The sequence below is a fragment of the Rhinatrema bivittatum genome, chromosome 8, assembly GCF_901001135.1.
Source record: "Rhinatrema bivittatum chromosome 8, aRhiBiv1.1, whole genome shotgun sequence".
Classification (NCBI taxonomy): domain Eukaryota; kingdom Metazoa; phylum Chordata; class Amphibia; order Gymnophiona; family Rhinatrematidae; genus Rhinatrema; species Rhinatrema bivittatum.
The window spans coordinates 202,117,529-202,143,314 of record NC_042622.1 but is presented as its reverse complement, the minus strand read 5'-3'; the positions used below and the strand labels follow the sequence as shown (position 1 = coordinate 202,143,314).

At 46.1% G+C, this 25,786-nt stretch overlaps 1 protein-coding gene across 2 annotated transcripts in view; it reads right to left on the bottom strand.

Moving 5' to 3' along the window:
• The window catches only part of COL26A1 (collagen type XXVI alpha 1 chain), a 421,072-nt gene that overhangs the window by 39,031 nt on the left and 356,255 nt on the right, over positions 1-25,786 (bottom strand). For both annotated transcript variants that reach the window (XM_029613263.1, XM_029613264.1), the window contains exons 5-9: positions 19,132-19,282; positions 17,561-17,605; positions 6,503-6,601; positions 4,347-4,484; positions 591-665 (exon numbers count right to left, since the gene is read on the bottom strand). In XM_029613263.1, coding sequence (XP_029469123.1) covers positions 591-665; positions 4,347-4,484; positions 6,503-6,601; positions 17,561-17,605; positions 19,132-19,282 — 508 coding nt within the window. The remainder of the gene's footprint in view (positions 1-590; positions 666-4,346; positions 4,485-6,502; positions 6,602-17,560; positions 17,606-19,131; positions 19,283-25,786) is intronic.

The following is a 25,786-nucleotide window of genomic DNA, read 5'->3' as shown; positions in this document are numbered from 1 at the left end:
TAACTATCACGTTATCCATCTAATTGGCTTTTGAATATGGAGGCTCACCGGGTCTACATAATTTACTTCCTTATGCAGTGCCAAAGATCCGCAGTTGATCTCTGACTTTCCCTTGACTCTTCATTCTTATTTGGGTGGATTTACCTGACAACCCCCACTAAATGAATCCTTCACTTCTTTGCAGATCAGTCCTCTGTGCTTATCCCAAGCTTTCGTGAATTCTGCTACTGAGTTGGCCTCCAGCACCTCCCGGAGAGGCTGTTCCATGCATCCACCTCCCTAAGGCCTGGACATGAATCACGGTGGAGGTTATGGAATACAGGCACCTGTAATTTGTTGGGGGGGGGGGGGGGGAACTGGAATGGGTGCATTTTCCTAAGATTCACAGACGCAACCTTCATCTCCTCTCCTTCCTTTCTTCTATGTCACAGTTAAGACGCTCCTCAGCATCAATGGAGCAGTTTCCATCACTTAAACCAGCTGAAGAGGAAGGACGGTTCTGCTTTCATGGCAAACTCTGTTTTCTGACTGGCATCCATATGAAATGAATGGAGGTTGCACATACATTAACAGCTCGTTCATTCTGTTACCTGGGGGTCCTCGGGGACCTGGCAGGCCTGCCATGATGGTATCTGTGATAACAGAAGCCAGATGTGGATCTCCATCTGTGTCCAAAGACAAAGCAATTAATGAATGTAAACTAGTCACACAAACCTTTTTAGAGTACTGTGTGCTATTAAAAGCCAGTGTGAGCTTAACGAAACATTATTATGCAGAAGCTGACCGTTTAACCACTTTCACCCACCATTCTGGGAGTACGAACCTCTACAGTCCTAGTTAAACTCCAAACCTCCACAAAAGTCATAGCTGTGGAGCCAAGTATGGAGTAATCTTCTGCTGACAGCAGGAGACTACCCAAGTGAGAGCACTGGCTTCAGATCAGGAGTGTATTGACATCTAGTTCTGCCACCAACCGGTCATATACCTTAACTGCCCTTCAAACAATTCTTACCAACCCTCCTCAAATTTCCCTCTCACCTACTTGCATACAGTCACTGCTGGTCCTATCTTCTCATTACTGCTATAAACCAACAGCACATCATGTAGTGATACAACTTAGGTCAGACTAGGACCACTGCCAGCCATGTGCTAGGGGATTTTGCCCATTTGGTATATATATGGGGAAAAATGCTTAGTATATTTGGCTCTTAGTGTAACCAGCTAATTTAACGTTTGCAGTACACCTGTACTTTGTTTTTCAGGGTAGGATGAGAGAATCAGGCTTGCAAACGCAGGAGCTCCTGGGCCTGCTCTATCTTGATCCAACCTGCAGATCACTCAAGATGACGCAGTCATTGGGGTTTTCTATCAAGGCTTCATTCTGAAGATCCTGCATCCACGACAATCCCATATCTCATCTCTTCTCTCTACACACAGAGGTGCTGGGTGCCTGATTTAGTTGGCCCCATTTTGGCTGGCTAGATTTTCAGCAGAACCAAGGCACCTAGGTTGTCAGCTGAAAATGAGCTTAATTTAGACGTCCAAAACTTGGATTTAGATTACTCAGACTTTGGTGTCTAAACTTTGCAGGCTAGCGTTGAAAATTAACTCTTGCCAGCTAAGTCATTTCCTTAAAAAAAACAAAACTCCACCCAAGCTGGCAATCCCCCTGCCACCCACCCCATCTTAGAAAAAACAGTTCCCCCCTGTTGCCCACACCAAATCTCTCTCCCATTTACCCAATCTTAGGAAAAATCAGCCTCACCAAGACATCCCCTTGATCCCCTTTCACCTACCTGATCTTAGAAAGAATTTTTGCCTCTGATCCCGCCATCACCCCTGTCAGTCCCCCTCCCCTCTCCGTTCCTCCAGAATTCTTGTAAAAGCTCCCAATGCTGAGTTGATAGGAGGACACAGGTTTACCTCTCAATGGCCCGGCTGCAGCGCTGCTCTGACAATACCAAGTGTCGGAGCAATGCTGGACACCAGGCCAATAGCAGGCGAGACTGCGTCCTGCTGGCTCAACACTGGGAGTTTTTAGGAAAATCCCGCAGAGTGAAAGGCAAGTGTACTGGGAAGCTGTCAGTGGTCTTCCTTTTGTTTAGATCAGACAGGTGAAAAGGGAGACGGGGGAAACATTTTTCCTAAGATTGGGTGGGTGGGTGGGAGACTGAGGAAATGTCTGGGAGGGAGGGAGCTAATTTTTCTAAGACTAGGAGAGTGGGAGGGGAATAAGGGCAATGTGGGGAGTAATTAAAAAAAAAAAAAAAGGATCAGGTGAAAGGGAAGAGATGAATCCCTCTTCTTTCTTATTCCTAGGGATGCCAATTGGCTTATTTATTTTTGCGACAAGTTGATCCAGCCCTTGTTTTACTCTGTTGCATACCTGTAATTCTGAACTCTGGTCTTGAGTGCCAAAAACAGGTCTGGTTTTCAGGTTAGCCAAACTATGTAAATTAACCTGGTTCTTGGATCAAATATATCAAGGGTGGCCTTGAGAGCCACAAAGAAGCCTGGTTTTCAGGATATCCACAATGAATATGCATGAGAGAGATTTGCATACAATGGGAGGCAGTACATGAAAATCTCTCTCATGCATATTCATTGTGGATATCCTGAAAACATGAAGTTGGCCGCCCCCGAAATATATCTTGTATACAAATATCTAAGCGGTGATGGGAGCAGGACTGAGGTGCTGAGTGGGGAACATGGGGGAGGGAGCTGGTATTGGTTCGGTATTGGGAATTTGCGTGTTCTTCTACGCATGAGCTAGGAAACCACAGAGAAAGTGTCTCCATCTGGACAGACTGGATGGGTCACAAGGTCTTTAACTGCCATCATTTTCTAGGTCACTAAGAATATTCATTGTGGAAACCCCCAAAGCTTGACCGGTTTGCGGCATTCAGGGACCAGAATTCACCATCCCTGCCCCATGAAAAGTAGGACTGTAAGGCTGGCCCAGTGGTTGAGTGATAGGTTTTGTGCACTGCGAAGTGGAAGACTTAGGATTTAATTCCCAGGCCTGGCTCCTACTTCCTTGGCTGGCTGGGGATGCAGCAGAAGTCAGTGCTCACTGCTCCCGTCAGGAGGAAGGTTCGGCCATTGAACAATGGTGACCCCTGGTGGCCATCCAGACTCGGGGTCCATGTTTATCAGATTCTAGAGGGAGCGATGGTCTGTGGCTTTTGGTTGTGGCCTGCAGAAAGGCTGGAGGATAAAAAAAAAAGAAGGGGAAGGTGCCCAGGTAGTTGCAAATGAAGGCTCATGGAGCCGTAGTCCAGTAGAGGCTGCTTCCAATTGAGCTGGAAGCCCAAAGAAGCAGGAGGAAACTACTGGGCCAAATAAAAATAAAAAAAGAATTCTTCCATTTAGACAGTAGGGTCAAACCAGGACTGAATCAGCTTGTCATGAATACATGGAGTCAGCTGCTTCTGCCTGATCTGTAGCAATACTCTTGGGAACCACTTCCTTGCTAAGGAGCTGTAAAAAGGTGACCATGTTTTCAGTTTTCTCTTCGTTATTTTGGCTCCAGATCATATAAATGCTGCCAAGAAAAATATGTAACAATTTAATACAGCTTTAAGATTTAATAGATTAAGATGGTGCTGAGTGCCAATGAATTTCTCTGCCTCCCTGAAAGCCTTGCTCAGCACCGTAGCAAAAAAAAAAAAAAAAAAAAAACAACCCCAAAACAAAACAGTGCACTGCCTTCTGCTGCTCATGGTTGGGATTGCAGGAATTTCTTCTGCAACCTATTGAGTAGCTAAGTTGGTCCTTGTAGAAAAAGACAGGTATCACATATGAGGAAAGTGACTAACGCGGTCCAGTAATGGGTTTGAGCATTTGCAGAAAATCCAGTTCCGTAATCTAAAAATATTGTTATAGAGATGGATGGAAAGGTCAAGATTTAAAATTACTATTGTATATCCTGTCCATTATATGGGCATTACCAGATAGGTAGGGCTTTCAGGATCTCACACTTCAAAACCATGACTGGTCTTGAAATAAAATGTTTATGGCTGCTTCTCATTTGCCAAGTTCAAGCTGTTTGCGACTTGGCTCGAATTCACCCGGGGATGGTGGGCATAGAGTTTCTCAAGATCCCATAAGATCTCCCGCCTTAGCCTCTAATTATTTGCAGGTGGAGCCTTGTGTGGGCATCTAAGATTAAAACTGCCCCGTGAGCTAGGCGAAGGGGGGGTCAGGGAGGGAAAATGGGAACCCAAGTGGAGTTGGGGGATTGCCATGGATCAGTTCAATGCTGCCTGCAGCTCACGTACCTTAAACCAAACCATCCTCTCGCCTCCCCCCGCTCTGTGCCCAGAATGATGCAGACGTGCACTTACTCTCTCGTTCAGGGGAGGGCTGCACCGAGTATAAGACGCCGCCTTGTTGGTAAGGCAGTGGCAGCCCAGGCGCGCCTGGAGGTCCTGGAATCCCTTTTTCCCCTGGAAGTCCTCTTGGCCCCTGAGGTCCTGGAAGTCCTAAAATCAAAGATGTGCAAAGTGCTGAGGGAGTGCTGATAGCAGAAGCTGCATCTGACGGTGAGTGATTTCTTTCATAAAGTGCCTGTCGGAAGCTTGCAAAAGAGGTAGTTAGAGGGTTAAAAATCTTTATTTTGTGCATTCATTTATAAAATGTGTTAAGGAAAACAGAGAGTGAAAGTTGTTGTGTGTATTAAGGGAAATAGAGGTTAACATTATTCTGAGTGTCTGCAAGGTGTGTCAGGAAAACAGAGGGTAAAAGTTACCCTGAGTGCGTTAAGAGCTTGCAAAAGTTCATTCTTTTACTGTAAGATGGTATGAGAGCTGTTTCTAGAAGTAATCAGTGGTGTTTGGTTTTTCTTCTCACTCTCCTCATCTCAGTCACATAGTCTCATATATAGATGATTACTAAAATTAGAAGGCTAGGATGGAAATTAGGGATTTACATCAAGAAGTGAAAAATTAGCTCTGTCCTTTGTAAGTGATTAAGTGCAGTCCTATTGCTGATCACTGACAAACAGATTAAAATAAATTCCTTTAAATGTATTAGGGAATTTTAAATTGGATTAAGCATCCTCATGTCTTATAACATTTAAATACGTAGCTTTAACAACTCAACAACATTACGATGCAGACAGCAGTCCGGGGCAGGATGGGGCCTTATCCAGTCTTTGGCACTGAGTGCCAAATGTGTGATTATTTACCTGTTGGTGAGAGGTTGTACATGTACATCCAGTGCAGACAGAACGAGTCCAACCTTTGGAGACTAGAATGGTAGACTTGGAGGAGTTGATGCAGACAGAAAAGGAATATAGAGGAGACCTTCAGGGATACAGTAGAGTGGTCTCACCTCTAGTCTGGCAGCCCCTGTGCTGCTTGGAAGGAGCAAGGTTGCCTGGAAGGTGGCAATCACCTTGGTGTGGCAAGATGTGATCCTGTACCTGCCCTGAGGATGAGCCTCCATGGGCCATGTACCCAGGAGCGAAGGGTTAGGATCCACTGTTGTTGGTGATTCCATCATTAGGAACGGAGACAACTGAGTGGCTGGCAGGTGTGAGGCTCGTCTGCTAACTTATCTGCCTGGTTCGAAGGCAGCGGACTTCATAGGTCGCCTAGATAGGACTTTACAGAGTGCTAGGGAGAAGGGAGGTGCAGGAATGAAGTTCTGGAAGTCAAATTTAGGCTTTTAGGAAGGAAGCTGAAATGCAGAAGCTCCAGGATTATATTCTCAGAAGACTTTCCCCTTCCACATGCAGGACCCCCAAAGGCAGCCTGAGCTCTGGAGTTTCAGTGGATGGATGAGACGATGGTATAAGGAAGAAGGCTTTAGATTTGTTAGGAACCGGGGAATATTTTTGGGAAAAGGGATCCTATTCCGATGGGATGGGCTCCTCCTTTACCAGGTTGGCACCCAGCTGTTGGCATTAAGCTTTAAAAAGGAGACAGAGCAGCTTTTCAGCTGAACCAAGGGAGAAAGCCAGTCACTCGAGAACACATGCTTCGGAGTGAAGTATCTTCTAAGGGAGGGAGGTAGAAAGGGGCTTAAAGATCTTCCAGATAAGCCTGCCATCTCTCACCATGGGAAATGTATGTGGGTGGATATCGGGCAGGTGCCATTCTTTCTGTTATTTATCTGTATGTATGGGAACTATATACTGGAAAGGTCTGGTAGAACTGAGGAGAGGTTATGAGTAGGAGGTGTTGTGTTCTAATGTTTTACTATTCCAGCATAAAGTTTTGGACATTAAATAGGCATTGAGTGGGGAGGGTGAGAGAAAGATGAATGTTCAGAATACCTTATTAGTTGCCTGTGTCTAAACATATATTGTAAATGTATAAAGTGTATGTATATTGATCAAACATGCATCAGAAACAAATGTACGCTTGTTTTCTTGTCTTGATTTTATTCAATAAAAAAAAAAGTTTAACTATAAAATAAAATGTTGCTTGAAGCCTCCTTGGAGAGAGATAAAGAGGGTTTCTAAGCAAATCTGTGCTCCTTCCTTGATGAGACTTACCAGATGGACCTGCCGGGCCTCTCTCACCCATCTCACCCCTGTCTCCTTGAGGTCCTGGTATCCCTGGGGGTCCAGGAGGGCCGGCCAATCCTGGTATCCCTATATGCAAGGAAAACCCATTGTATTTAAACGGCACTGAGAATTGCACAGATTTACTGGACTCCCTTGCTGAAATGCATTGGACAAAATGAATATTTTCAAAGGGACGAGCCAGAAAAGTGGAATATTTTTGGTTACATAAGAGGGGCAGTCAACAAAAGTGTTATCTGTTTGTAGTGTGCTGCAAAGGTCTAGGATAAGCATAACATGCATAATCCTCTGAAAACTCAGCAAGACAATATATTGAATCAGAGGGTCTTGGCAAATTTACATGCCATACTATATTTTTTATTTTAAACCAGGGGTCACGATTTGAAGCTCCAGGGAGGAAGATTCAGAACCAATGTCAGGAAGTATTTCTTCACGGAGAGGGTGGTGGATGCCTGGAATGCCCTTCCGGAGGATGTGGTGAAGACCAGAACTGTGAAGGACTTCAAAGGGGCGTGGGATAAACACTGTGGATCCATAAAGTCAAGAGGCCGCCAATGAAGAGTGGGTGACTCGCCAGAATGATGGCTACTGCCTGGAGACAATACCCTTAGTCAATAAACATACACATGGTTACTGTGACTCCAACATCACTCTAAGCTTCAACAGCAAGAGGAAATGTGGAAAAAAGGATTTGCACTCACAATGACGGGAGTAGCTGGCTTGTTACGGCGGTTACTACCCCAAACCAAATATCCAAATTACTACCTCCACCTTCCTCTATTCCTGATGCCTTTCAACTAGCTTGATCACTCCATTCTTATACTTCACTTTCAATGCATATCCAGCATAGTTCTCTGCTTCAACAGCAGGGGAAAAGAAAAAACTGTTACTTCACACATCCAGCAGAGCTCTCTGCTTAAACGGCAGGGGAGAAGAAAAAAGGGTTCGCACTCACAAAGCGGGGAGTAGCTGGCTTGTTACGGCGGTTACTACCCCAAACCAAATGTACCTGATACTTCACTCTCGACGCATATCCAGCATGGCTCTCTACTTCAACGGCATCGGAGAAAGACTGATACATCACGAATTTCCAGCATAGCTCTCTGCTTCAACGGCAGGGGAAAAGAAAAACTGATACTTCACGCATATCCAGCATAACTTTAACGGCAGGGGAGAAGAAAAAAGGATTCACACTCACAAAGCGGGGAGTAGCTGGCTTGTCACGGCGGTTACTACCCCAAACCAAATGTGCCTGATACTTCACTTTCGATGCATATCCAGCATAGCTCTCTGCTTCAACGGCAGGGGAGAAGAAAAAAAACTGATACCTCACGCATATCCAGCATAGCTCCCTGCTTCAACGGCAGGGGAGAAGATAAACAACCAATAAGGGCTGTATAACATAATCTGGGTAAAAACAAATAAGCATGGGTGTATCTTGCTTATTGCGGCGGTTACTACTCCTACTACCTCTAACTAATCAAGCTAGATATTTCACTTGGATGCAGCTCCTCCACCGCTCTCTACATTAATGGCGGAGGTGGAAGGGAATTAGAACCAAGAGCTAAGAGAAACAGATAAGTATGGGAGAAGAAATGAGGGAAGCTTGCTGGGCAGACTGGATGGGCCATTTGGTCTTCTTCTGCCGTCATTTCTATGTTTCTATGTTTCTATGTTTCTATGTTTACAATGTATTTCAAACACACAATTATTTTACACATATATGGACCATGTTACCATATAAACCTAAAATCCCATAACATATCCCCCATCCATACTTTACCCTCCAATCATTCCATTCGTACCATCTACACATCCCTCACATAAAACCATCTCCATACTGAAATGTGCTTTACAAAGTACAACCACAGTTGTCTCAATCAGACTATATCTGCTTATAACACATTATGCATTGTTACACTATAATGTTAATTGTTCATAATACCTTTTGACATTACATCAAGCAATACAAATATACTTATAAGAATCAATGAATCCTTTGTCTGAAATTATGTTCTATTCTCTAGCTATTTTACATTCAATATTGTTTACATCATACACAAATGATATTCACAGGCACTCCTATGAAGTTGTTACATCATACTGTTTTCATGTTGTCCAACGAGCACCTCGTTTCACCCTGACTCACAAGGCTTCCTCAGGGACATTGATTTCTCATATTTTTCTACATGCATCAACTTGTTGCCCAATTTTTAAGCTAACAGTTCTGATTGTAATTTGTGGTCCACTGTGTGATACCAATGTCTTCACAGACTTCACAGCAAAACTATTTCAATCGCCTTCATGCTCCCACGTCGGGCTGCTTATGTGTGAGGTAGACCCCTACAGGTCCCCACCGTTGGGGGGTGAGGCCGGACGGGAAGCAGAGCCCAGCAGGAGCTTCACCACTACCAGCCCTTATTCCCCACAGGTTGAGCCCTTAGGTAGCGGGGCTGGCTGGTCTTAGGTGGGCCTCTGCATGGATGATCCCGAAGACACGGCCAGATGAGGCGGAGGGTCATGAGGGACCGAAGATCCAAGGCAGACAGAAGGCACGGTCAGGTCTGGTCCAGGGTTCAGAGGCAGGCGGCAGAAGATGTGGTCAGGTCCGGTCCAGATGTCAGAGGCAGGCAGCAGAAGACAAGATCAAGAAGCAAGCCGGGTCAAGAGCCAAGGTCCGTCCGAGGGAAGAGAAGTCCAGAACAGGAACTGGAAGGCAGGATCAGGAACGCCAAACGAGCATGCTGGAGAAGACAGCGAGGAGACCTGTTGCCAAGCCCCCTGCTGGGAGCCTGATGCAGCCTTAAATAGGCTGAGCTTGATGACATCATCCGGAGGAGCCGGCAGCATTTTCCCGCCGCCAGCCCTTTAAGTCTCGGGAAGAGGCGCGTGCGAGTGCATAGGAGGGGGCCTGTGCCGGGGCAGCAGTCGGCGGTGTCCCAGCCGCCATAGATGGAGGGGAGACTCTGGCGGTCCTAGGAAGGAGCGACCTGTGTTGGCAGTGGCTCCCCACCGACGCCAAGAGCTGAGGCCCGTTGCTGACGCTGTAGGGTGGCGGGAGGTAAGTGGGGCCGGCCGCGGAGCCCTGCAGCCAGCGAACATAACAGTATCCCCCCTTCTAGGCCCTCCTCCAGGGGTTTTGACTTCCTAGGGTGGGAGGCGTAGAACTGCTTAATCAGGTCTTTATCTATTATGTTGGAGGTGGGTTCCCAGGAATTTTCTTCTGGGCTAAAACCCTCCCAGGTGAGCAGGTATTCCCACTTTCAGCCTCTTTTCCCTAAGTCCAGTACGTCGCGCACCTGATAGGTGGTGTCAGTCTCAGAGGCTAGTGGTTGCGGTTCAGGTAACCTCCTCGAAGGCCAGGACAGCACCAGGGGCTTTAGGAGCGAGGTGTGGTAGGAGTTGTGAATCCTTAAGGATGGAGGCAGGCGGAGCTGATAGGTCAAGGAACCCAGGAGCACCGGGAAGGGGCAGATGTATCGTGGCGCCAATCGCATGAACGGGAGCTTGAGGCGAATATAGCATGAGCTGAGCCAGACTCTCTTGCTGGGTTTGAATTGCGAGGCTGGTCTACGGTGAGCATCAGCGGCCTTCTTGGCTCTAAGTCCTGCTTTGCGCAGCAGCTGCTGCATATGGTTCCAAAGGAGGTGTAATTCCTGTGCTATCAACTGAGCCGCGGGCGAGGGGATGGTCAGTGGTAGAGGCAGGGGGAGGAAGCGGCTGCCTTCCGTAGACAATCTGGAAGGGCGAGGATTTGGGGGCGGAGGAAGGGTGAGAGTTGAGAGCGAACTCCGCCCAGGGGAACTGGAGTGCTGCTCAGTTGTTTTGACGTGTGTTGACTTAGGTGCAGAGAAATTGTTTTAATGTATGCTTCATCTTTTCCACTTGCCCGTTCGCCTGTGGGCAGTAGGCGGTCATGAAATCCAACGGTATGTCGAATTTTTTTACAAAGGGTTCTCCAGTACTTGGCTGTGAATTGGGTTTTGCGGTCGGATAGCACAAGCTTGGGGAGACCTTGGAGACGGAAGACATGTTGAACGAAGAGTTGAGCCAGTTGAGGAGCAGAGGGGAGACCGGGCAGGGCGATGAAATGTGACATCTTGAAGAAGTGGTCAATGACCACCTAGATGGTCGTATTGCCGTCAGAGGGCAGAAGGTTCATGATGAAGTCTGTTGAAATGTGCGTCCAAGGCTCCTTAGGGGCCAGCAACGACTGTAATAGTCTCCAAGGTCGGCCCACCGGGGGCTTTTGCTGGGCACAGATGTGACACGAGTCCACGTAGGTCTGGGCATTCTTTCTCATACTGAGCCACCGATAGAAACGTTGGAGAGAGGCAAGGGTTCAGGCTTGTCCGGGATGGCCTGCGACGCGGGAATTGTGAGCCCAAAACAGCACCTTGTTGTGGAGTCTTCGTGGTACGACTGTTTTCCCAGATGGGAAGGTTATGGTGGCGGAGAGTAAATTTGTGCAGGGTCTATAATATGCTGCAGTGGTTCAGTGGTATCTTCGGAAGTGAAGGACCGGGAGAGGGCATCTGCTCAGAGGTTCTTGGCTACGGGTTGATAACGGAGCTCAAAGTCGAAGCAAGTGAAGAAGAGGGCCCACTGGGCTTGACGTGGGTACAGACGCTGGGCCTGGTGTAAATATTCCAAGTTTTTATGATCCGTGTAGACGGTGATGTGGTGTTGGGTTCCCTCCAGCCACGGACGCCAATCTTCGAAGGCGAGTTTGATCGCCAAGAGTTCTTTGTCGCTAATCCCGTAATTCCGTTCCGTTGAGGAAAGCTGCTTAGAGAAGAAGGAGCACGGGTGGAGAGTGTCTGTGGAGGAGTGCTGGCTCAAGATAGCCCCTACCCCTTCAGAGGAGGCGTCGACCTCCACGATGAAAGGGCGTTGAGGGTCAGGGTGCCGGAGACACTGCTCCAGGAGGAAGGCGGCCTTTAAGTTCTGGAAAGCTGTTTCAGCTTCGGGAGGCCACCGCTTAGGGTTCATCCCTTTTTGTGTCAGGGCCATGAGTGGTGCCACCAGCTTCATGTAGTTGTGGATGAAGGTGCGATAATAATTGGCAAAGCCGAGGAATCTTTGCAAGGCCTGCAGGCCGGTTGGTTGTGGCCAATTTTGAATGCTTTTGAGTTTTTCTGGGTCCATTTGGAATCTTTGTCTGGAAACAATGTAACCCAGAAATGGCAGACTCTCCTTCTCGAAGGAACATTTCTCCGGTTTGGCAAAAAACTTGTTGTCCCGGAGGCATTGGAGTATACAGGAGACATCTCGGCGGTGGGTCTTGAGGTCTTTGGAAAACACCAGAATGTTGATGAAGTATACAACAACACATTCGTATAGCATATCATAGAACACCTCGTTCATCATATTTTGGAAGACGGCCGGTGCATTGCAGAGTCCAAACGGCACTCATAATGGTCAAAAGCCAAGGTCCATCTGAGGGAATAGGAGTCCAGAACAGGAACTGGAAGGCAGGATCAGGAACGCAGGGTCAGGAATGTCAAATGAGCACACTGGAGAAGACAGTGAGGAGACCTGTTGCCAAGCTGCCTGCTGGGAGCCCGATGCAGCCTTAAATAGACTGGACTTGATGAAGTCATCCGGAGGAGCCGGCAGCATTTTCCCGCCGCCAGCCCTTTAAGTCCCGGGAGGAGGCGCGCGCGTAGGTGGGGCCCGTGCTGGGGCGGAGGTCGGCGGTGTCCCAGCCACCGAAGACGGAGGGGAGACTCCGGTGGTCCCGGGAAGGAGCAGCCTGCGTCGGCAGCGGCTCCCCATCACCGCCAGAGAGCAGGGGCCTGCTGCCGACGCTGCAGGGCAGCGGGAGGTAAGTGAGGCTGGCCTCGGAGCCATGCGGCCGGCGAACGTAACACAGTAATGTGATACTTTCCCTTTGAAAACTGGTACAAAACCCACGGATAAAAAAATGTACACACAGTCTCTTTCCCAGCATGGATGGTTTGAAAATTGCCCCCACTGAGGGAAATTTCAAAGTCATTCACCAAGGCGAGAGGGGATTGATCTGGTTAAGTGGGCCTGACTTAAAACTGCCCACCTCAGAGCAGCTTAAAAGTGCACGCGGGGCTCCCATGGCTTGTGCTGTTAGCCATGCTAAAAAGGGGCGTTCCTTTGGGCATATTTAGGTTGGAGGCAATCAAACGGCGCACAAACTTTACATTCTGAAAAGTGCATGTGCTATTTTATCCTTACTCCGGCGCCTGCATAAATAGCTTTCAGTGTGCGTAGTTTACGCTTGCTAATGTAACTACTCTTGCAGTTTCCCTTTGAAAATTAGTCACCTGAGGTAAAATTGCCACCCTGCTTTACGACGACACAGGCCACTCAAAATTGCCCCCAATGTGAACACAGAGCAGGGGAATTTCACCCAGTGCTGCTTTTTATTAGAATTCCGGTGCCTTTAATCATGGTTTTTTTTAAATTGAAGCACTAGAATGCAGTTAAAAGACACAAATGGACAACAGTGACATATGGTTATAACAAGCAATATAAAAACTGCGTTAACATTTCAAAAAGATCTTAAAACAGTTTTAATTACAGAGAAATTACAAAGAAAACAAAATTCACATAAATAAAACGCGAAGGGGCCACTATGTAGCCACTATCCGGCTCCACAAGTTAGCCGTATAAATTTATCCAGCTAACTTGGGGCAAGATATTCAGGGGCAAGATTGCGCCACTGAATATACTTGGCTAGTTTATAGTTAACCGGATAAGTTGATCTAGCTAACTTTAGGAAAACCAAACAGCAGTCCTATGCTTATCCAGCTAACAGGGTCATTCATCAAAATGCGTTTGGGCCTCTAGTGCCCCTGATAACGCCAGCATCATTTTTCACAGCCCACAATGCATATCCAAATTCCAAACATTTAGTCAAAGGGAAGGAGTTTGGACAGGGTTTATGAAAAGCCTGGCGTCAAACTGTGTGATATGCCCGAAACGGGATTCGTGATATTTAAGCACACATATTAGTCATCTATTTATACCACTATAGAAGGGTCATCTAGTAAGTCGAGGTGAGGTTTTGGTGGTGTTCTAGGATCCTGGAGCAAGTTTTACATACACAGGCAGAGGTACGAATAGCACAGTACACATCAGTGAAAGTTTGATGTGATTTGGAATGAGGAAAGTCACACAAAGATGAGATTTCTTCAATGTACCTTCACCCTAGCTTGCTAGTACCTAGGTAGAGAGTGCATTAAACTAGGGCCAGCGACACATGGGGCACATGACATCATATGTAGGTCAGAGTATCAGCAGTTCCATTTTGGATTTGGTGCTTCTTCCTGCCAGTGAAGATTCGGGGACTTCTTACTGTGTGCGTGAAAGTGTGGTGTAGGTAGTACTGGGGATGAGAGAGAGGGGGATAAGAGTTGCATGCAGGGGCAGACTGCAGGAAAATATCAGCCCAGGGGATTTTTTCAAAACCAGCCCAGAGGGTATCTGACTCCCTCTTGCACTTTCTCTGCAGCACATCCGTCAACACGTCAAATCGACTCTGAAACCTGGCAGAATTAAGCTCAAATATCTCAAAAATAAATTTCAAATTGTTCCTAAATAACTAAGAAATAGAGCATACTCCAGACCAGCAATGAGTAAACAAAGCTGTAGACCTCCATTCCATCCATACAAATTGGTTGGGGGCCACCCCACAAGTCTGCTCACCTTAGTCACACATGTAGAACACAGACAGACCCTCACCACATACAAAATGAAGAGATAATAAGGTATAAATAAAAACATGCAGACAAAAACTGAACTTGAAACTGCAACAAGCCAGCCTCTGTATGGAATGGAAAAACAATTATCATTCTTCACTAAACATCAAATAGTAACATCAAGAAATATAAGCATCATTCATAATAGTAAAACCAAACTCATAAAAAGAATAAATATTTCAAAACAACTGATGAAAAGAACATCTAATGATTACAAACATATAGCATTGTTTTTTTAATTTCCCAAACATCGATACAATATTTCAAAATAGCAGACACAGCAAACAACACCCAATAATTAAAATTAAAGCTAAAATAAATCCCCTGTTCTCCATACCTGGGAACTTTAAATTCCAGTCACCCTGAGATTGTCATGGATTAGTAAGGGGTGGTAGTTATGTACAACTTTCTTCTCTCTCTAACACACAAGTTCATTCTCACACAAACTCCCTTATTTTCTCTCTCACACACATGCTCACTAGATCATGCGTACATGCTCACTGGCTCACATGCTGTCTCTCACAGACATGCTCACTGTGTCACACACTCACGCTCTTGTTCACACACATGCTCACTGGCTCAATCACGCTCTCATATACATGCTCACACACATGGTCACTGACTCGTTCTTGCTCACACGCATGCTCACTGGCTGAATCGCTCTCTTTTATACTTACACACAGGCCCGCTGGCTTAAATAGCCCTCTTGCTCAAACATATGCTCATTGACTCACTCGTTCTCTCTTGCTCACAAACATGCTCTGGTAACCACAACAAGACCGACTGTATTATGCAGTGCAACAAAGGAAAAACAGAAACATAATCACTCCTCACAAAACATCAAGCAATAAAATCAAGAGATATATGTTCTTATGTTCTTATAAGACATCACTCAAATTATTAAAACCATGAAAAGAATGAAAATATCAAAACAGCCGACAAATACAGGGGGCCCAATATTCAAAGTACATACAGCACTACTTAACTGGATAAGTAGGACTTATGTGGTTAAGTAGTGGCCATTGAATATGCGCTTACATTTAGCGGCTGCTTTTAGTCACATAAGTCCCTTATATAGTTAAAAGGTTAGCTGCATAAGTTGTGGGTGGGCAGTGGGTGGAGCGACTTAGCCACATAACTTACATAACTAAGTAGCAATATTCGGTCTTAGCTGCATAAGTTTACCAGCGACGTTAGATGGTTATAACTGATATGGCTAAGTACAAATATATATGTGTATAATCAGAGACATAGCCATGCCGCTGAAAATACCGTGTAATTTAGCTAGATGAGTTATATCCAGCCAAGTTACTTAAATGGCCATCTTTCAATATTGGGTCCCTAATGATTTAAAAAGCCACATAAATTTGTTCTAATGTTTCCCAAACACCAATAAAATATTTCAAATCAGCAGACACATGAAAAAACAGCCCAAAATTTAAAATACTTAAAAATTAAATAATTAAAACATCTCCAGCTCTCCATTCCATTAAATAAATAAATACCTGGCATCTTTTGATTTCCCAGAGATGGCTGTGGATTTGGGTGAAGGGGGCCACACAATTTTTATCCTCTCTCTCCTTCACGCATATAGGCACTCTTTCTTTCATACACATGCAGGCTCACACATACCTGCAGACTCTCTCATACACTCATGCAGGCTCTCTCTCTCTTGGACACATACAGGCTCTAACACTCTCATGCACACATGCAGGTGCTCTCGTACAGAAATGCAGGCTCTCTCTCTCTCATGCACAATGCAGGTGCTCTCGTACAGAAATGCAAGCTCTCACTCTCTCATGTACGCATGCAAGTATTCTCATACAGACATGTAGGTGTGCTCTCTTTCATATACATGCAGGTTGCTTACACACATTCAGGCGCTCACTCTCATGCACATATTCAGGCTCTCTCTTATACACACTTGCAGGCTATCTCTCTTTCATACACACATGCAGGTTCACTCTCATGCACATGTTCAGGCTCTCTCTCATACAGACTTGCAGGCTATCTCTCTTTTATACACAGATGCAGGCTCTCACTCTCATGCACATATTCAGAATCTCTCTCTTTCAAACACACATGCAGGCTGTCACTCTCATGCACATATTCAGGCACTCTCTCTTTCATACACACATTCAGGCGCTCTCTCTCATGCACATATTCAAGCTGAATATGTGCACATATTAAGGCTCTCTCTCTTTCATACATACTTGCAGGCTCTCTCTCTTTCATACACACATGCTGGTGCTTTCTCTCATAAACATACACACACACCTCTCAGGTATCCTCCTTTCTTCTGGGCCTTCCCCGCTCCCGTGCTGCTCATTTACTGCAGGAAGGGAAGTGGGAGGAAGCAGCTCTGCAACCACCAGATGTGTCCTTCTGCCGAGCCTGTAGGCCTTTCTTATGTCCGTGTTGAGTTGGGCATCGTCGTGGCTCTGCCGTGACTTCCCTCAGGCCACAACGTGTTTGGCTTCGTCACGGCCCTGCTGACACCTTCAAGGCGGCCCTGCCGAGTCCTCCCTTGGGCCGTGTCAGGGGTCGCCGCCCTGCCGAGTCCTCCCTTGGGCTGCATGGGGAGTAGTGGCTCCCCAAAAGCCCTTGTTCTGTGGCAATCCCTCAGAATGAGCTGAGATGAAGACCACATGACCAGTGCGATCAGCCCACTGCCCAAGCTCTCAATAGGCCAATCTGCCCCTGGTTGCATGGGCCCGAATGCCTATTTGGAGACCAGGGGTTGAGGAGTAATGAGGATTGAGGGCCTTGAAGACTCTTTGTTATGTTTGCAGAGGGAGGGAGATTGACTGGGGGACCCAGAGAGGCTCATCATTCTTCTGGGAGGTGTGGGTAAGGATGAAAGGCCCACAGAAGCCCATCATGCTTGGTGGGGGATAAAAGGAATAGTTGGGAGGGCCACAGAGGGAAGTTATTCTTCTGAGGCTTGGGGGTTTGCAGGAGTGCTTATCATTCTTTTGGTGGGCCTGGAAGTCCTGTACTTTTGCTTGGAGGATGGAGGTGGGGGTTGAGCTGAATCATATTAATTCAGGATGTCAGCAAGAAAATTAACTATACTTTTTGAAGTGCAGATATCTTTTCTGCCTTAAGTGGCCAAATTTATTCTGCTTAGGTAAGGACTCTGGACAGGATGTCATCATTAATACCAAATAAGCCCACTAGAATACATTTGTATTTTGATTTTTCAGGTATTTGCATATGCATTACTGTTAATATCAGCGAACGTATCGCTAATGCACTTTGCATATGGGCGTTAACTGAGAGAGTTACTTACCCAAAGGTATGAGCTGTTCTTCTGTGCTTCTCTCTCCCTTAGGCTCTGATTTAGAGGACAGGAGAGATACAAACATAGGAAGGTCATTAATATCCATTGCCAAATGTGTCAAAATGAATGTTTAGGCCAACAAAATGTATAGCAGCAGAGAGATAACACCATCGTGATAGCCAATGCAGCTGTCTCAACAACTCTGAATACTTCTAAATCACTATCTAGTCTCAGTTCTACCAGTCAAAGAAGAAATATGCCCCCTTATAAAACTGCAGCAAGTTTCCTGGAGCACAGCCCTCCGGGAATAGCCAATACAGAGCTGGAAAACAACAGTGTTTCAGCTCATCTATGCAGTTTAAACAGTTTATTCCCAACTCAACCATCCCAAATGTCGAGGAGAAACATGGCGCACCCTTGCTTAGAGCTGCCCAGTTGGCTATCTGCCCTGAAAGCATGCTAGGGGTACAGGGTTTTGGCATCAGCATAGGGGATATTTGGTGCTTTCCGGGATGGAAGGTTATGGAAAAATGAAACCAAGCCCCCTCCTATTCTGGTAATATGTAGTGAGCTCACAATATTTTCTATGGATGCAGAGCCGCCTCCAAATGAATTACTCCAATGCTCCCCATTACAATGAATGACTGAGTCATAATGCTTACTTGCGGATTGTATTAACCCTCAGGAGCTGCATTTTCCCCCCAGCTTCTAGCATCAGTTCTACTGCCTTCCGGCAACCTGTACATCCCGATTCAAGGTCGCCAACAGATTGAGAGGAGCTACACAAGCAAGTGGCTGCTGAGTCCATTCAAGCACTTAAGGATTACTGCCCTGTTTCCTTGAATCCGAACAGGAAGTGGGGGAGGGGGCACGGAAATCCAGCCTTGCCTGGGGTGCCGTCTCGTCCAGTGACTGCCCTGATCTTAGGCGCTTGCTTTACCGTTTGGAAAGCGGTTCATTCTGAGACAGACTGCTGGCAAAGCTTGGTTATCCTGGATCTGAAGAACTTAGTTCTGATAGAAACTCAAGGCCCTTACAGCCTGCTCCAGTAAGGCGCAGTGTTAGGGCGCGAAGGCGCTGATCGGGTGCCAGCACTTTTACTAAAGTTTAACCCTGGCAGACAGATTTACCTGTTGGGTGTCCTCGAGCAGAGGTGAGGTGGGGAGGTTGTTCCCCCAAGGACGCCGGAGTGGGGTGGGAGGGGAAGAAGGGAGATGCGGCGGTTCCCCCTCTGAAGATGCACCAGTTTGAAAGGGGCACCTCCTCCTCTTCTCTCTCAGGGTCTGCCCTGTCACACCCGTCCCGTTAATGGAGAAGAGGCGGTCCTCATGCCGCCAGCCCTTGAGCCTCCGTACCTTTACAGGGGGGCAAGTCCAACGGGACAGCTCTGCTCAGGAAATGTTGCTGGGACAGAGGAGGAGGCCACCCATTTCAGCCCGGTGCTCCTGGGCAGCAGCCTACATTGCCCAGTACAGAATCTGGGCCTCTTAACATTGCTATCCTGCTGTTAAATCACTCACCGATCAGAAAGCAGGGACATGATTCGTATTTATGCTGAGAGGCATTGGATGAGCACCTACCTAGTGGTCTTATTGACTTCTTCAAGATGGTTCCCGGATTCCTTAGGGGAATGGCATCTGGTAGAAAATCATCATTCCATGTTACCGTTGTCCTTGTATTTGGAAGGTCATTGTCTGAAGGCCGTTTCTCTGCAGCTTCTAACAGAAGAATCTAAGGCATCATAAAGTTAAGAAATACACAGCTGAACGAAGTTCACCGTAGGATGAAGGGATAGTGATTGTGAGCGGTATAAACATACTGGATTGGAGGTTCATTAGGCATTTATCCCATCATGCACTTGTGTTCTTGAAGGGGCATGGATGATGCTAGATGCTTTATGTCATTCTTAGCACCATCTATGCCTTATTCATCCAAAAGCATGTGTCTGGCTAAAGTTTGGAGTTTGCCAGACAAAATGCAGCTGTGGGCTGTCTGTTTAAGCTAACCGGAAAAACGTATCTGGTTAACTTAAGTTGGATATTCAGTGGCAAAGCCACATTGCTAAATATACTCAGTTACAACGTAAGTTATATTTGTAAGTTTATCTGGCTAACTTTAGCCAGCCAAAGATTAGACGTGTTTCTTTCACTCCACAGAGTTTGGTCGGGAGGGAGACTTGTCCTGCTTAGTCCCTTGGTGAGAGGAGGTGGGGCTGGTTGTGGAAGTTTGGGATGATGAGGATAATTGTTTGTTATGATGATTATTATATTATATTTATTATTATTGTGTATTGTAGGCTGGGTTTGTATTTTAAAAGCCTTTTATGCTTTTTGTTTCTGCATTTAGAAAGGTTTTGATTGTATGCTGCTTTGGGCAGTCTTGGCTAGACAGAAAGGGTGGATTATTAGGAGTAAATAAAGACAGAAATAGAAAGATACTCTGTCCTGAACAGGGGATTGGTCCCCTCACTGACAGGACTGAAGGGAACAAGCACTGCTCTTTTCTCCTGGAATGAAGTGAATATATTCATATGCGGGAGCTGTCAGCTCTGTTGCTTTAGGATTCAGCCCAGGGGCCACTCCTGGGGGTCTGGTAAGTGGGGATTTGGCCAACGCTTTATTTTTTTAAATAAGGGATGAGTGGACTGGCACCTGCTTGACAGGCTAGGTTTTTGGGTTTTTTTTTTTTAAATCAGTATTCAAAAGCTCAGTGAGTGTCAAAGTTTCTCAGATATCTTTATCCGGGTAACTTTAGCTGAGTACATTCAATGGCAGACTTATCCCACTGAATATTTTCACCAAAGTTAGCTGATTAACTTCAAAGCAGAATAGAAATCAAACAAATAAATAAATAAAGCAAGCAGCTAACTTCCTGCTTGCTGCGCCACTGAATATTGACCTCCTTGTAGTGCTTTACACATGTTGATAAGCAGTGAGAGTAGGTTTTAATGTACTAAATGGAATTAATTTAAACCATCATAATAGGCTTCATCCTATAGTAGGATACTTTAAAACTCTGCCTTATGCATAATCATCGGTCAAAAACTTTTTTTTTTTAATATTTTCAATAATTTGGCAAAGTGAATGTCCATCACCAACTTGGTATAAAATTCTTGTTTTTCAATCGTCAGACATAGTACTTATCTGATCTTAATGATTAGCATTGAAAGTTCACACTTCAAGCCCGAATGTCCAGATATACTATCGTGAAATTCACGATAGTATATCTGGACATTCGGGCTTGAAGTGTGAACTTCACGATAGTGAAATTCACGATAGTATATCTGGACATTCGGGCTTGAAGTGTGAACTTTCAATGCTAATCATTAAGATCAGATAAGTACTATGTCTGACGATTGAAAAACAAGAATTTTATACCAAGTTGGTGATGGACATTCACTTTGGCATATTATTCAAAATAAAATGTTTTTGACCGATGAATATGCATAAGGCAGAGTTTTAAAGTATCCTACTATACGATGAAGACTATTATGATGGTCATACTCTAATCTTTGCGTCTTACATCAACATTTTATTCCTGGATTACATTGGTCTGTTTTTTATAATAATTAATTTAAACTAATACATGCACACACACGGCATCTACTGTTAAGTTTTAACATGCATTAAAAAGTAATGTAAACACCCCCACCCTGTTGAAAATAAGATTTGCAGGATTACTACTGATTTTTCAACTTTGTTTTATGCAACGCACTTGAATTTTGCACTCACATGAAATATTTCCCAAACACATGCAGGTCTACTTATTTTGTGCTGTGCGCAAGCTGCAAGTAAGGCCTGCTTTCCACAATAAACAAATGACTAGATATACATATATCTGTCTATGTCCAGTCCTAAAGAGCTATTTAGTCAAGTGCTGAAATCTCCAGGAACAGTTCCAATCCAAGCTGATAAAACTCCACCTCCAGAATGTCAACATACACCGGCCTGAACTGGAATGAGGCATGGATAGCAAAAAGAGCCTAAAGCAGAAGTCATCTCTGGGCCGCTCTGCAGGATTATTTCCTCATGCCTAGGAGAGACCCAGTAGGTGTCAGTACAGTATAACGAAAAAAAAAAATGTTTCCCCATCCAGTAGAACGGGGAAACCAAGCAGCAGCTATTAATGACAGCTGAGACTATTATGGTTTTGGATGGTGTTCAAAGAAACAGGTCGAGAATTATTAGAAATACAGCGGCTGATTTTTCACTTACTCTGCTCATTAATCTAATCAATTTCCACTTCAATACCTGTGAAACAAAAAGGGAATGAGGAGACTGGATTTTTAAAGAGGTTTTACTTTGTCTCATGAGAGGGTAACACTTGGAAAAAAAAAAACGCTCATCAGCACTTTACTTAGGCAGCTGCCAAAATGTAGTGGATTTTCAGGTGAAATATGATGCCTACGTTTTTGGCTGAAAATGTGGCCACCTAGATTTAGGCCTCTTCTTCATTTTTCTAAATTACGGTTGCCTAAGTTAGTAAGCTATCACTGAAATTCAGTGCTGAGTATCTAACATGCTTCCTGCGACCTATTTCTGTCTACCTTTGGGCTGTCTAAAGTCAGGATCTTTGTAAAACTAACCACCTACATTCAGGCCTGGCGTGACCGAGTGTGCATACTGTGCATTTGCACGAGGAGATACACCTGGGGAGGGGGGGGGGGTGGCAGGCCGGTAGCAGCAGGAGAGGCCGGAGGGCCACTGGCGGATCTCAACCGCCGGCGGCTGAAGAAGGAGCAACAGTGCCATAGCTAGCCGCACCGTGGCTTGCTGTCTGCCACAACTTCACTTCCTGCTTCCTCTCAACACTATCTGTGCTTCCTGTGTCTGAGTGCTTAGACACTTGCAACCCCACAGGCGCAGTGTTAAGCATGTGCCAGACGGTAGCAGGGCAGGCAGTGCTGTGGCAGGCAACGAAGCAGGGAATGGCTGCGGCTGGCTGCTATCATGAAGAAGGACCCCAGGGCCGGCCAATCCAGCAGTGAGCACATGGAAGGGGAGTCTCTACCATGGTGCTAGCTTTGGAGGAGACCGGCTCAGACCAGTCACCCAGTAGGGTAAGTCTTCAGGAGGGAGGGTAGCTTGAGCCAGGGATATGATGTTGGGAGGAGGAGAGGAATGTGAGATAGGGGAGTCTGGGGAATAGGGAAGGGAGGGAGAGGAGGGATGTTAGTGTTCCCTGCCCCCTACCCTAACCTCCCTTCCCCTTCCCGTCTTCTTCCCACCCTCTAAGCCCTTTCTCCTACCTTTATATTTTTTTATTTTGTTGCTTACTGCTCCAACAGAGCAGTAGCAACTTACGCACGCTGACTTCCCTTCCCCGGTACAGCAGCAAATGGCCGCTGTACCGGCTGCCTCCAGCCCCGCCTCTCCCCATCCCACAGACCGCCCCTCCCCACCCCCTGGACCGCCCCTTTATCTGGACCCGGCACTTTGAGACATAATGGGGGTTACATGCATGGCTGGGCCCCTTTGAAGATGCGTGTAACCCCTGTTTTTCCTGCGCGCACCTTTCTTAAAATTTACCCGTGTATGAATATGTGTGAGCTGATATGTGTATGTGAGTGAGTGAGAGCCTGTGTGTGTCTGTGTGAGAGCCCTTGTGTGTGTTTGTGTGTCTGTGTGAGACATAAATATGTGTGTGTGTGAGAGAGAGCCTATGTGTGTTTGTATGTCTGTGTGAGAGTCTGTGTGTGTGTCTGTCTGTGTGACAGCCTATGTGTCTATGTGAGCACATATATGTGTATGAGAGCCTATGTGTGCGTGCGTGTGTCTGTGTGAGAGCCTATGTGCCTGTGAATGTGTCTGTGAGCACCTGTGTATCACATATAGGCTCTCACAGGCAAACACATACACATACTAATGTATCTGTGAGGGAGAAGGAGCCTCTGTATGTGAGAGATAGAATGTGTGAGAGATAGAATGTGTGAAAGAATGAATGTGTTATTGTGATTGTGTGTGAGAGGGAGGATACAATTTGTATGGTCCTATTTCTCCCAATCCATGATGATCTCAGGGTGACTGGAAATCAAAAGATCCCAGGTATGGAGAGCAGGAGATTTTTAAATCCTTATTAGTTTTAATTATTGGGTGTAATTTGATATTTCTGCTCTTTTTAAATATTTAATTTTGGGGGGAAATAAATCCAATAATTAAAAAATGTTCTTTTATTCATCAGGGGGCGGATTTTAAGAGCCCTGCTCGCCTAAATCCGCCCAAATCCGGGCGGATTTAGGCGAGCAGGGCCCTGCGCGCCGGTGAGCCTATTTTACATAGGCCTACCGGCACGCGCAGAGCCCCAGGACTCGCGTAAGTCCCGGGGTTTTCTGAGGGGGACGTCGGGGGCGTGTCGGGGGGCGGGCCCGAACCGCGCGGCGTTTTCGGGGCGTGTCGGGAGCGTTCCGGGTTGGGCCCGGGGGCGTGGCTACGGCCCGGGGCGGTCCAGGGGCGTGGCCGTGCCCTCCGGACCCGCCCCCAGGTTGCGTCCCGGCGCGCTAGCGGCCCGCTGGCGCGCGGGGATTTACGTCTCCCTCCGGGAGGCGTAAATCCCCCGACAAAGGTAAGGGGGGGGGTTTAGACAGGGCCGGGCGGGTGGGTTAGGTAGGGGAAGAGAGGGGAAGGTGAGGGGAGGGCAAAGGTGAGGGGAAGGTGAGGGGAAGGTGAGGGGAGGGCCGCTCCGATTTCGGAGCGGCCTCGGAGGGAACGGGGGTAGGCTGCGCGGCTCGGCGCGCGCCGGCTATACGTAATCGATAGCCTTGCGCGCGCCGATCCAGGATTTTAGTGGATAGGCGCGACTACGCGCGTATCTACTAAAATCCCGCGTACTTTTGCTTGCGCCTGATGCGCCAGCATAAGTACGCCTATTCGCGGTATTTGAAAATCTACCCCCAGATGTTTTGAAATATTGTATTGGTGTTTGGGAAATTTTGGATACTCATTCATTAACTGGTTTGAAATATGTATTCTTTTTATGAATATGATTTTACTATTATGATTGATGTTTTATATTTCTTGATTTTATTATTTTATGTTTTATGAAGAATGGTAATGCTCCTGTTCTTCCATTGTTTCTCTGCATATAGTAGAGGCTGGCTTGTTGTGGGTTCCAGTTCAGTTTTCTCAGCACAGTTTCTGTTCATACTTTCTGATTTCTTTATTCTGTATTTGGTGAGGGTCTCCCTGTGTTCTGCATATGTGAATGAGGTGACGAGGTGGGGGCATGGGCTTTATTTCATGGGCCGGGTCAGAGACTGAATGAATCGGGGGGAGCACAGTAATTGTTTGCATAGGGAAGCAAAAATCCTAGCACCGGCCCTGCCTACATTTAGGCGCTTGGGAGGCTAAACCTTTTGGAAACTGAGCTGGTAGTGAGCAGGGTATAGGCTGTAAACCTGTTTAGTCAGAGCATCATCATGCAGGAGCTATGCATATCTTACGTTACGCATCCAGGCTGGGGCTTCATTCTCCGGCTTTCAGGGCCCCTTCCTCTAACCTCGCTCCCACCTTTCCTTCCACTTTTATGCTTTTGCACCATCTTCCTTCATAAATATGAATCCAAAGTGGTTTATATCATAGATAAAATGAAACGATCACTCGGCACAGGTGCCTTTTTCAAACAGCCTTCCTAAATTAGACAGCAAAAACCCAGATAAGTTACACCAATTTTCCAAGTGATCTTGTGTATGAAAATGGTCCTTGCCAAACTGACCTGCACACAATTATACCTTACATTATGCACGCAGGCAATTTTCAGGAAGACCCAAACCCAGTGGTGCTTTCCTGCCAGGCCATGCCAGGTTGCTGACCTGGAAACCTTTTCACCGTGCTTCGTTTTCCCCATTGGAATATGCAGGCCTTTTTTTTTTTGTTTGTTGTTAAAGAAATCGGCACAGTACAAATCCCTCCCTATCTCCATCTCCAGGAATGTTTAGCTGCATATCAGGTTGGCAATTTTATAAACAGGACATTTCTGCAGGTAAAACACAGTTTTAGCCATGGAAACAGCCTCTGAAATTACTCTCTGTAATCCCATCAAAGATAAAACTACAATAATCAATGGACCGTCCCCAGTACACATATACACACTAATGAACTAATGAAGATAAGTTTCCATTCCCTGCACTCATTGATGCCTGCTGATTTAGATCTGTACTTCAAAGGACAGAAGCAGATAGAGTGGAGTCTAGTATCATGCAAAATAATCTACCTTTGCCAGAGAGTTAGAAATCATGCA